The sequence below is a fragment of the Symphalangus syndactylus genome, chromosome 10 (genome assembly GCF_028878055.3).
Source record: "Symphalangus syndactylus isolate Jambi chromosome 10, NHGRI_mSymSyn1-v2.1_pri, whole genome shotgun sequence".
NCBI lineage: Eukaryota > Metazoa > Chordata > Mammalia > Primates > Hylobatidae > Symphalangus > Symphalangus syndactylus.
The window spans coordinates 18,845,443-18,858,536 of NC_072432.2; the positions used below are offsets into that span (position 1 = coordinate 18,845,443).

Genomic DNA, 13,094 nt, shown 5'->3' on the forward strand with positions numbered 1-13,094 from the left:
ATTCTTCTGCTTGAGTTACACTATGGGTTTAAGACACAGATCACAAACTGGCATTCTGTTTAGCCTTACACAATGTTAATTTTTTTATTTGATGCCAACGTTTAAAAATAGGAGAATTTTTTTTTTCAAAAACCAAGATTTTCCTTCTCATTAAAAAAATAAATGGAAGATCCAGCAACATGGGAACCATATTCCTACAAGGTAACAATCAGCTCAAGTGAATTCATCAACAGAGAGGCCAAGCATCACTGACACTCAGTATTGCTTCTGCACTGTTCATTTCTCTTACAGCACAGGTGAAAGGAAAATGAAATGCAGCTTCTAGTTGCACCTACATAAGGAGTAGGAAAGTGGAAGACAGACAGAGGCCAGAGATTTAACCCTCAGCTCACTCGTTATCTTAGTGACTCCTGGGCGCATGAGTTGAAACGAGGTTTAAGCAATGGCCTCTAGGGAAAATGGCAGAAAAGAATGACAGGAATCTGGCCAGAAGGGCCAAAAAGGGCAATGTTTTATGCCTCCAGACATCAAGAGGTGGGTGTCTTCCTCCATCTCCTACCTTGGGACAATTCTGCCTATTAAAAAGCTTCTTACTATTTTTTGCAACTTCTTGTGAGTCTATATTTCAAAATAAAAATGTTTTCTGAAAAAGCTTTGTCTTACACTGACTAAGAATCTGTACAATTGTATAAAACAAGTTTAATCCTCTTCCATCAGAAAGTTCTGCCATTTTCTATAGCAGGAAGTCCCCAGTCCCTGGGCCACAAGCCAGCACTAGTCCATGGCCGGTCAGGAAATGGGCCACACAGCAGAGGTGAGCAGAGGGCAAGAGAATTAGCACCTAAGCTCTGCCTCCTGTCAGATCCGTGTGGCATTAGATTCTCACAGGAGCGCAAACCCTATTGTGAACAGCACATGTGAGGGATCGAGGTTGCATGCTCCTTACTAACACCTGATGATCTGAGGTGGAACAGTTTCATCCTGAAACCATCCCCCTGACCTCCCGATCCATGGAAAAATTGTCTTCCATGAAACCAGTCCCTGGCACCAAAGATGTCAGGGACCGCTGATCTAGAACTCTTGACCAGATTCTCACCAAGAGTCTCCTTTCTCGAGGACTAGAAAAAGAACAATTATTATCACCTCTCTTGCTCTCTCATGAATTCATTTAAGTAGCAAATATTTATTAAGCACCCACCATGAGTCAGATATTGTTCTAGATTCTCGGGGTACAACACTGAACTATGTTCTTGTACTGGAGAAACTACACTAAGTTATTAGGTGGCATACCATACTACCAATTCTATTACACTAAATTTAGTCCACTAAATTCTTTTTTTTTTTTTTTTGACAGGGTCTTGCTCTGTCTGAAGTGCAGTGATGCAATCACAAATCACTGCAACCTTGAACTCCCAGGATGAAGAGATCCTCCTGCCTCAACCTCTCGAGTAGCTAGGACTACAGGCACACACAACCATGCCTGGCTAGTTTTTATTTTTTGTAGAAATGGGGTCTCGCTATGCTGCCCAGGCTAGTCTTAAACTCCTGGCCTCAGGCAATCTTCCCGCCACAGCCTCTCAAAGTGTTGGGATTACAGGTTTGAGCCACCATGCTCAGCCTCTAATTCTTTTTTACATCCACTGCCCAAATTAGCTTAAGCAAATGGGTATATGGATCCAATTTTCTTATGGTAAGCCTTCCTTCCTAAATATTGTATTTTTAGATTCTGCCCTTCTCTCTAGTCTGTCAAGAACTTCTAGAATAGCAGTTTCTTTTCCACCTTAACATATACTCCATCCCTTCTAGTTTCTTGCTGTCTGCAAACCTGATAAACCCATCCTTTGGTATAGTCATCCAAGTCAGTCATTAAAAGGTTCAACAGGACAGCACTGAGGTCCCTAAGGCCCCTGACATACATCTCTAGCATCTACCCTAAGAGACATGAGTCCATTATTTAATGCTCCATGGCTTCCCTCTCTCAATGAGCTATAAGTCCCACCTGATTTGCCCTGTCCACAAGAATACCACTGGGTCTACATCAAACACCTAGATAAATTTCAGATACAGTATGCTCACCAATTTTCTCTAATCACCTAGTGGACAAAAGAAGAATTTTTTTTAATGGGAAGAGAACAGTAAAAAAGGAAGAACAACGGAGTAAGGACAGGTCATTACACAGCTTCCAAAATAAACCAGAATTCTTGAATAAATGCTAGGTATACTTAAAAAAAAAATCACTCCTCGGGGAGGTGAAAATCACTGTTTATAAGGAATGCTGTCTTTCAGACAATCGATTTAATCATATGAACTTTGGCCACGGTATGGATGAACACAATTAGCAAATTTAATCTTTGGAACCTGTTTTCTATTGTTAAAGCTAAGCAACTTTTTTTTTTTTTTTTTTTTTTTCAGCTAAAAGCTTCTGCCTTTAATACACTCACTGGTGGTTATTAAAAAATGGAAATGTGTTTGAATTTCCAGAAGTATATCTGAACTCTGTATACAGTTCACATGAGGGAGTCCGATTGAAATCATATTTTAAAAAGCTATTACATGTGACTAAGGCATAAAGCATGACACGAATTAACATTCAGCACTTGGAAGTGAAATAAAAAGATAATTCATGAATATGGTAATGACTGTTCTCTGGCACAAAATCTGAAAGCACTTTATGCATTTTAAGTGAACTTCAAATTTTAAGTAAACTTCCGGAGTATCACTGTCAAGTTTTAGAACTATCATCCAGCAAGTCATTTTACAGACACAATCTGGGATTTATGACAATTTGGCAAACAGTACATTATAGTTGATTTTCTTCCCACTAAGGAGAAAAGTTTAGCCCAACAACAGTAAAAACAAGTTTATGTGAAGCATATATAACTTGAAGAAAACAAACCATCAGCACTTTAGACCTAGTCACACGACTAAATAAGTGTTGTTATATGCTACGTACATTAAAGCCAAGTCTTTACTCTCCATACATTTTGAACCCAGTAGATGTTAGATTTACCTTGAAAGCAACAAAGCAGGATTTATTGTAAAATACTCTGTTTGTTGCTCTTCACTAAACTCCCACATTTCTCTGATGAGCTCAACTTTTACGTGCTAATACATGTCTTAAAAAAAAAAAAAAAGCAAACTGCAATCATTTTATTTCAGTGCTAAGGTAATTAAAGCACAATACTTCACCCTGTCTTCCAACATATATGAAAGTTGAAAGGTTTTTACTTTATTCAGTGAAGGTGGCTTCAGTGTCAGTGCTTATCAAGAGGGGACTTCCATCCTATCACTCTATGTTCTATTTGCTGTAATTCTCTGCCTGCTTTCCAGACTTAGAGTTTTGGGAATTAGAGAATATTCACTTCCAGGGCAATTCCCGGCCCTCCAAACTGCTTACCTGAATATATTTCCGCTGAGTTTCGTCATTTAAAACATGTGCAACATGCTTGGAAAAAATCTTTTCTCTGCCAGTTCTGGCATGGATACCAACCATAGTGACACCGATGGGCCAAGGGGCATTTCCAATGGCCATCTGAAGATAAGCATCATTTGCCTGAAAGGAAAGTGTAAGAAGAAATCAGAAAGGCAAAAATGTTGTACTGGCTCAAATTCTTATTGAAAGTGTTTCACAGCCCTTTATGATGTAATTTTCATCCACCTTTTGGGCACATCGAAAATATTACCATTACTGTTATTCAAACAAAACAGATTAAAATATAGGGTAACAGACTGCCCTGCCCAGGACCACCAATGTCCATAGAAAAACAGAAACCAAAGCTAGGTTGTGAGTAAAAAAAAAAAAAAAAGGCAAACATTCCTTTGCAGCCTTTGTGTGCTGGAAATTAACACGTTGCAGATCTGGAATTACCAAGTAGGCACTTCAATGCACTGATGAAAATTCTAGTTTTGGTCTCCTTTAGACCCAGTCTTCTCCACAGGGGGTCATGTAGAAGACAGGGGCTAAGTAGTTTTTCATCATCCAACCCTAAACAATATCCACTCCCTACACAGCATCGTGGCTGTCTGAAGGCAGTGGGGGCTCAGTATGTGCGGACGACCACACAGGGTCTTTAACAGATGTGTAAACAGAGAGGAAACACTGGCCCTCCAGTTGAATAGCTGAAGGATGAGATCGCTCCACTTTGCCCCCCACCCAACCTCCTACCTGCCAAGAACCTTTAAAGAGCCACAAAAAATGAAGATAGAAACCGATGAAGACAAATGGCTTTTTTTCCTAACCAAGCCTGGCTAGCTGTGAGGAAGAACAAGAAAAACATAAAGCAAATAAATTCTAAAAGACCTCAAGGGTTAAGAGAAGCTTATAAAGCCAGGCCTCAAGGAGATTTTAATTTAAAAAAATCAGACACCTATGAGATTGACAGGGAGAGTTAATTTTTTTAAATCAGATACTACAGATAGGGTAGCTGGAAGATCATTTTCTACCCTAAATTTGAACTTGCTCTGCTCAACGGATTTTATAAAGCTTAATTTAAAAAGGGCATATGTACATTTTTATCACTAATTTTCATGCGTATAAATTTTAACATTGGATCTTAACTGATAAAAATTCCAATATTTAGTTTCCCCCAAATTCCAAAGAAACTGTCTAAACAGGTTATTAAAGCTTCTTGGTTCTTTCTGTAATTTATACAAAATAAGCTTGCACTTGCACTTAGTTCTGATATGTGATCACGAGAAAAAGCAGTAAGAGGAAAGGCATCCATTCTAGCAGGCAGTGATGTGCATTCTTCCTGCAGTGATGGTGACCTTATCCATCCATGCCAGTGCAACCATCCTTAGTAAGAATCATGCAACTGACAGAAACTAAGAAACAAATTTATAACTGTAAGGCAAAAAAATATTTTCTTTGAGAAAACTGGCTGGCTCTTAAAAGGAGTAAAATCACTGCAGGAACCTCTTTAGCCTAAAGCTCTAATCAAGTAAATCATCCGGTCACTCAGGAATGCCAGCAGTCCCTTGTTACGTCAGTATACAGATACAGCACTGGATAAGGAATGTCATTCCGAGTTCCCTACCGCTCTGGCACTGGCACTGGGGTTGCTGCACTGAAATGCTCTACTCCTAGTGTCTTGGGAGGCACGGCCACAAGAAGCCTCCCTCAAACTCTGCCCTTTCTTCATCGCCACTACTGGTACATCGGGCCCTTCCCTTCTTGTTCCCCTGTACCAACTGACAGTCCTCCTCTCACCCCTTTCTAAACTCTACCTCAGGGAGCCCTGGACACCAGCACCCTTTCTCTCACCGCCGCCTCCCAGAGCCCATTCAGGAGAATAGACATTGGGGCGAGGGAGGAGAGTCTTCCCCCGCACGGGTCTGCAGAACTGAAATGGGAGAGATGAGTCCTGGAAGCCTTGCTTGAACCATTTCCCCATAGAAACAATTACAAAGAGTGGTTAAATTCCACTGTACCATCAATGCAACAGTTCAGCTATATTACAGATTAAAGGGGCTTTCATAACCATCCTGAGAAACTCATCTATACAACACTGTTTTTATGGGAAAATTTGTTCCAAGACATAATTAGCCATTTACAAAACTTTGAAATTCAATCCCATTCATAAAATGAACACTACCTATATACAGTTCATGCTCTGAAGAACCTTTAGGCCTATTTTAAAAATGACCAAGAGCATACAGACGAGGTCTGTATTTTCTTAGTCAGGTTTGTTATTCAGTGCCTAACAGTAAAGCTGGCAAATACAATAGAAAATAAAACGCTTTTTACTACTAACCCATTTCACATTTATTCTTAAATCTACTATGTAAAATCCTATCCCGAATGAACATTATATTATGTACATAACCTAGATATACTCTTAACAACTTCAAAGAACAGCATGGGAATGTACCTTCACATATTCTCTCTGCAACATGAATTTAATAATATCCGTTATTGATTCTTTAATATCAGCAGGAAGATTCTGAAAAAAATAATAAGAAATTTTGGAAGTTACTATGTATAGATGTATAGTGAAAAAACAGACTGCATTTATTCTTAATTTATATTGTATTTTTAAAGTCAGTTAAAAAAAGTATTTTCCAAGAAACCTCACCCTTTTCCGTAGCTTTCTGAAAAGTGGTCTGAGGTAGGACTCGGTCTGTTTCTGGGTCGCACTGTTCAGTTTACCCTGCACACTGCGTTTCACATAATCTTCTCTGGCATTCAACTCTTTAGCCCAAACGCCAAGAAGAAACTGTTGAAAGGATGGGTAAATTTAGACTACAGTGCCACCCAGTGGTTCAGTAAATCTAAATGCTCTCTAGCACACAAAAACAGAATACAATCACCCTTAAAGTAAATGTCTTGATTAAAACGCCACCAAATAATATAGAATAAGCTAGTTCTGTTTATTCGTCATGATAATGCTTTGAAGTAGTAGTGACTTTGGCAAGTCACCAATTTCCCTAGTCTACATCTATTCCTAGCTCAAGATAATTTGCTTCCCTCAAAAAACAACTATCAAGTTTCATAGTTAACTATTTGACAGGAAATAAACTTGTATTTGTATTATATACATAAAATTCAACAAGTTACAAGAAAACTATACTTTCTACATATGCTGTAGAGACCACGATTAAGTTTAAAAACCACGAAAGCACCTGACTAAAGAAGAGGAAGGAGAAACAGAAATAAAGAAGCCAAGACCCAGCATTCCCACCCCACCCCCACTCCTAGAAAACTACCTCAGTGCCCCTTGGGTTTAACTGTATAAAGGGCACCCTTTCTGGAAGTAGGAAACAGAGAAGGCTGAGGAGGATGTTTTCCTCTGGGGCATCATCTATGCATATCCTAAAAAAGAAGAGGCCATCACTCAAAGAGGAAATTCTAGTTCATACTAGTTCCCATGCCCTATCTACTTCCATGCTGTATCCTCAATATATTCAGAATCTTGATGACTATTATGTTGTATCTGAACTGTACATACAAGAAAAAGCATTCCTTGCATGTAAATCTCTTGGTCTGAACACAGTTTGTGAATAAACAATAAAATATCTGGGATTTGTTCATACTCTACCTAGACCAATAAAGAGAGAAATGTTGAGAAGACGGTTGGAATCAGCAAGTCATAGCAAAAATAGGCAGCTGTCTGTAGAACTGAAGAAATGAGCTCTCTCTGAAAGGTTACAAAAAAACTAAAATATTAGCTAGGCGTGGTGGTACAGGCCCTACTACTCGGGAGGTTGATGAGCCCAGGATTTCAAGGTTACAGCGAGCTATGATGACACCACTGCACTCCAGCCTGGGCAACAGAGAAAGACCCTTTCGCTAAAAAAAAAAAAAAAAAAAAAAGCTAGAACCCTCTTCTTCCTTGGGTTGTCTAGAAATTCAGCTGGACACTGTGGCTCATGCCTATAATCCCAGGATTTTGGGAGGCCAAGGCAGGTGCATCACTTGTGGTCAGGTGTTTAAGACCAGCCTGGCCAACAGAGTGAAACCCTGTCTCTACTAAAATAAAATTAAAAAAAATATATATATAAAAACTAGTCGGGTGTGGTGGCGTGCTACTCGGGAGGCAGAAGAATCACTTGAATCCAGGAAGCAGTGGTTGCAGCGAGCCGAGACTGTGCCACTGCATTCCAGCCTGGGTGACAGAGCAAGACTCTGTCTCAAGAAAAAAATAAGAAACTCTACCAACTTCTTACTAATTCTGCTGTTGTGACTCTTTTCTATGTGTTTACATTAATAAGCCAGCTTTAAAAAATATGCCACAAGAAAAGTAGGCCAGGCACAGTGGTTCATGCCTGTAATCCCAGCACTTTGGGAGGCTGAGGTGGGTGGATCACCTGAGGTCAGGAGTTCAAGACTAGCCTGGCCAACATGGTGAAACTCGATCTCTACTAAAAATACAAAAATTAGCCGAGCATGGTGGTGGGTGCCTGTAATCCCAGCTACTCAGAAGGCTGAGGCAAGAGAATCATTTGAACCCAGGAGATGGAGGTTGCAGTGAGCTGAGATTACACCATTAACCCCAGCTTGAGAGACAAGAGCAAGACTCTGTTTCCAAAAAAAAAAAAAGCCACAAGAAAAGTAAATATGCATTTTCTCTTACTAACTGCTATATCAAGTGCATAGCGATATCATAAACATCATGTATGTGCGAGAAATGTGTATTGAGGTTTTCCCGTTCCAGCCTTTAACCCTTGGTAATCCAAAAATATAAGAATAGTTCATAAGGATCCAAGGCATCCTCCTCCCCTAGCCTAAGACACACACCTTCAGGAATTTGGTGATGATGTCCATGTCTTTATGATCATCGCCCTTCCCTAAGGACTCTCCCAGCGCCTGAAGAAAAAGAAACAATGCTTCTGTTCATTAATACAGAGCAACCACTAAACATATATATTACCAACACCAGTCTAAACATGGCTCTTGGTCACATATGCTGTTCAATTTTTACTTAAAAACCTGATGGAATTTCTAGATAAGAAACCAAAAACAAAAAATATGGATTTGCCACTTAAACTTGGAGAGCATGTTATCTTTTATGAAAAGTCAAGAGGGGGTAATGAATGTGAGATTTCTTTTTGGGGGAACAAAAGTGTTCTAAAATTAGATTGTGATGATGGTTGCACCACCATGTGAATATACTAAAAACCACTGATTTGTACATGTTAAATCGGTCAACTGTACGGTATGTCAATATCTCAATAAAGCTGTTTTTTTAAAAATAAATAAATAAATACACCAGTAGGAAAAAAAAAAAAGGCCCACAACTGGTTGCCCATACCAATTATTTTAGTAAAATTTAGGGACCATAGACAGGTATTGGAGGAGGCAGGGGATTAAAATGACATCTTCCTCAACTATGATCTCATTCAGAGGGAAAGCTACACATGCAAGAGCCAGGAATTAAAGGAAACAGAAAAATAAGTTTATGTTTCCTTAAGCATTAAGAACTTTAAGCCATATTTATTTTACATGCTACTTACATGATACAAAGTTGCTTTTTAATTAAGATTATACACTAACACTCCACACACAGCACTGTGGCAAAAATTAGACAGCAAGATATTGCCAAGTATTAGCAGGGCTGGAAAGACAGGAGACCCTCACACTGCTGGGCGTAGACTAGGACAGCCATTCCAGAGAGTAACTTGGCAGTACTTAGACAAGTTAAATATACATATATAAATCCCACAATCCCACTTTGTTAGGCCATCGTGCTTATGCACAAGACTGTTCATCAGGAAGCTGTCTGTGGTAGGAGGGAGCTGGGAACAATCTAGCTGTCCATCATTACTGGAGAACAAAAAGTCAAATGCAGTGAATGGCATAACACATGGAATCCTATGTAGCGATTAAAAGTAAAGGATTCAATGTACACAGAGCATCAAGAATGGCTCTTAAAAACATAGTGCTAACTGAGAAAAAGAAAAGTAAAACACAGAACAAAGAATTTCACACCATAACATCATTTATGTAAATCAAAAATACATGCTTACAAAACACTGCAGGTCACAAGAGCACCAACAAACAGAAGGATGTACATCCAACATATTCGAATGGGTTCCTTTTGGAGGCTGGAAGTAGGGGAATGTGAGTGGAGGATGAGAAAAAGGGGAGTAAATAAATAAAAGCGAGGAATAAATAAACAAAAGACCAAGGACAACAGTGTGCTCTGCCCTCAACAATCTGCCCGACTCAGCCATCTGCTCCAGAGGAAAGAAGGGTGCCAGGGACGTCCTGGGCTTGGTGTAGAGATTACCTCTAACTCTTCAATTGTGGTGTTTTCCTCATGAACTTTCAGATCATTCTGTGTGTCTTCCTCTCCAGGCTCCTGACCGCCGACAATTTCATTGAGGTACTGCTGATCAATCTTATCCAAGGCTGCTTTCAAATCATTCCTCAATCCCTAAGAAAAGTAAAAAAAAGGAAGAACACCTGTTAAGAAAGGAAGAACACCTGTTGCTTCACCTTTGATTTTTCATTAATAACTGCAATTATTTTTTCCCCCACAAGAAGAGTTCAGCAAAAGTAGGGGCTCAAATGACATCAATTTATCACACAACTATCATTACTGTCCATTTAAAGTTAATTCTTACAGACATATTTAAATTAAAACAATGCATGAACAATGGCCAGTCTGCTGGTCAGAAAAATAAAATACACGTGAGTGACGAATCCAAGTAAGAATCTTCATCAATGCTGTAATTTTCTAATGAGGCTTAGTGAAAGTGGCAGGTCTCCCTTAGAGTCCCCGATCCGTTTGCCTAGCTCATTTACAATGTCTAACCTCAACTACTGTGAACTCCCAAAACATTCAGAAACGTCAGTGTAATAAAATTGGTGCCTCATCTATATCCCAGGTTCTCAACTATGTTTCTAGCAAACCAGCAAATTCGCATTTTATGCACGTATGGTTCATGACCATTTAATGAAAATGGAAGCCTCATCTTCCTAAAAATGAATGAGAATCAGCTGCAAGGTTTAAGAGCCAAGGAAACATGGCCGTGAGGCGGCTATAGGGTAATGGTTGAGAGAGAAGGCTATCTGGGTTCAAATCCTTACCACATACTATTAAATAGCTCTTCGAGAGCTTGCTTAACCCCTGTATGCCTCAGTAGATTCACCTACAGAACAGGAGTAATGGCATCATCTACTACGTAAGGCTGTAATGAGGATGCTATGTTTTATTTCAGTGAACAGTTACTATGTGATGTGGCTGTTCCAGAACCTCGCAAACATCAAGTCACATAAGTAAGCTAAGAAATGGACGATGCGCTTTGAACAGTTACTGGAGCACAGTGCACATTCAACCAATGTTAACTCCTAACCTTCTTACATGAAAAGCATCTTATCATTGTCTCCTGTCCCTTCATAAACACAGAAGAGAAACATCCAACTCAAAACACTTATAATTTCTCAAACACTGACTGATCACCTGCTGTGTATAAAGTATGACGCTAGGCGTTCCCAGAGGTCACCTCATTGAATTCTCGGTGCATCCCAGTGAGCCAAATATCACTGCCTCTGTTATACCAATGAGGATTCTGAGACTCAAATAGAGTAAAAGACTTGCCAACGGTCACATAATTGATTATTATAATCCAGGAATGGAATCCAGACCTTGTGCTCCTGTGCTTTGTCCTCAAAACCTCTAGATGCATGGCACGAGACTTGGCATACAAAGGTAAAACAGCCTTTGCCCACCAGGAAGAGATAAATATGCACATAACTCTAATAATAGCAAAAAACAGTAAGTACACTAACAAAGGTTTACTCATAGGCACATGGAGAAGAAAGCAATTAATTCTGACTGGGATCAAAAATAGATTCCAAGAAAAGATGTGGTCACTGAATTGCATGTGAAAGTATAAAAACAAGATTTCAACCAGAGCATACAAGAGAGAAACACAGCAAGCAAAGGAAAAACGATCATTACAGACACAGAGGACTGAAGGCAACTGCTAGTGTTGTGGGGCTGGAATGGCAATGCTGGGAAGTGAAGCAGGAAAGTAGTTTGGCAACAAAGAAAGCAGTGAGACGGCCCAGGCTAGCAGACGGAACAGGTCGGGGAGCAGGCCTGGCCAGCCCCAGCTGTTCCTGCCATTCCAACTAAGATGCCAGGAAAGGGGCAAGATATCGGCTTAGAAGACCAGTCCAGGGGCAGCCTCAGATGACTTCAGCTGCAGCCTTCATCTGACTGCAATCACAAGAAAGACCCCAAGCAAGATACTGCTCAATCCAGCCCAATCAAACCACAGAACTGGTAATTATTAAGACAATAATAAATTATCTTAAGCTACCAGGTTTCAGGGTGGCTTGTTAGTCACCAAAAACAGATTTTGTAATAATAAATCCTTTATAATAAACAAACACTAGTAAGTTTTGGAGTAGTCTGTTACATAGTCATAGATAACCACACCTGTCTCTCAATAATTGAGAAAGCAAATAGATAAAAAGTTAGCAAGGCCACAGAAGATCTGAACAACACCATCATCATTGACATTTGTAGAACTGCATCATAAAAGTAAAACAACACTCTTTTCGAGAGCCTGTGGAATAAACCATATGCTAAGCCATAAAACAAGAGGAGAGCCTTAAAGGTAAAAGCAAAAACTATACTATTAAGCTTCGAGAAGAAAACAAAGAATATCTATTTGAAACCTTGGGGTAGACAAAGATTTCTTAAGCAGGACACAAAAAGCAATGACCACAGAAGGAAAAACCGATAAATTGGACTTCATCAAAATATAAAACTTCTGGGCCGGGCACTTTGGGAGGCCAAGGCAGGAGGGTCCCTTGAGTAGAGGAGTTCAAGATCAGCCTGTGCAACATGAGGAGGCCCCATCTCTACAAAAATTGAAAAATCAGCCGAGCATGGTAGTGCACACCTGTGGTCTCAGCTACTTGGAAGGCTGAGGTGGGAGATTGCTTAAGCCCAGGAGCTAGAGGCTGCAGTGAGCCATGATCATGCTGAACTCCAGCCTGGGTGAGAGTGAGACCCCTGTCTCGAAAAGCGTGTGTGTGTACATACATACATATATACACACACACACACACACACACACAACTTCTGTTCAGCAAAAGATTCAATTAAGAGAACAGGTAAGCCATAAACTACAAGAAAATAGTCAGAAAAAATATTCGTGTATCTGACAAAGAACTTCTGAATTCCTATAATCCATTAACAAAAAGACAAGTTTATTTTTAAAATGAACAAAAGGCGCCTGTAATCCCAGCTACTTGGGAGGCTGAGGTGGGAGGACTGCTTAAGCCCAGGAGGTTGCGGCTGCCATGAGCCATGATTATGCCACTGCATTCCAACGTAGGTGACAGTGAGACTCTGTCTCAAAAAAAATAATAAGGAAAGAAAGACTTTAATAGACACTAGACAAATGAAGACAAGTTTATGAAAAGATGCTCCTCATCTTTAGTCATCAGGCAGTGTGATTAAAGCCACAAAGAGCTACTACCAGACACACAAGAGAATGGTTAAAATTAAAAAGACTAACAATACCACATGCTGGGGTTTGGAAATGACTGGCATTTCTTATGAAGTTAAGCATACATCTACTCTTATTATCCAGCAATTCTACTTCTAGGTATCTCCCCAAGAGACATATTTACC

General features: G+C 39.8%; 1 protein-coding gene across 13 annotated transcripts in view; it reads right to left on the reverse strand.

Moving 5' to 3' along the window:
* Window positions 1–13,094, reverse strand: part of PRPF18 (pre-mRNA processing factor 18) — a 132,619-nt gene that overhangs the window by 10,903 nt on the left and 108,622 nt on the right. For 8 of the 13 annotated variants that reach the window (XM_055296577.2, XM_055296587.2, XM_063610154.1 and 5 more), the window contains 5 exons: window positions 9,729–9,875; window positions 8,237–8,305; window positions 6,075–6,215; window positions 5,871–5,942; window positions 3,398–3,553 (listed from right to left, as the gene is read on the reverse strand). In XM_055296577.2, coding sequence (XP_055152552.2) covers window positions 3,398–3,553; window positions 5,871–5,942; window positions 6,075–6,215; window positions 8,237–8,305; window positions 9,729–9,875 — 585 coding nt within the window. Of the gene's footprint in view, window positions 1–2,952; window positions 3,011–3,397; window positions 3,554–5,870; window positions 5,943–6,074; window positions 6,216–8,236; window positions 8,306–9,728; window positions 9,876–13,094 lie in introns of those variants that run through there. The other 5 variants (XM_055296583.2, XM_055296582.2, XM_055296580.2 and 2 more) reach the window with 4 other exon arrangements.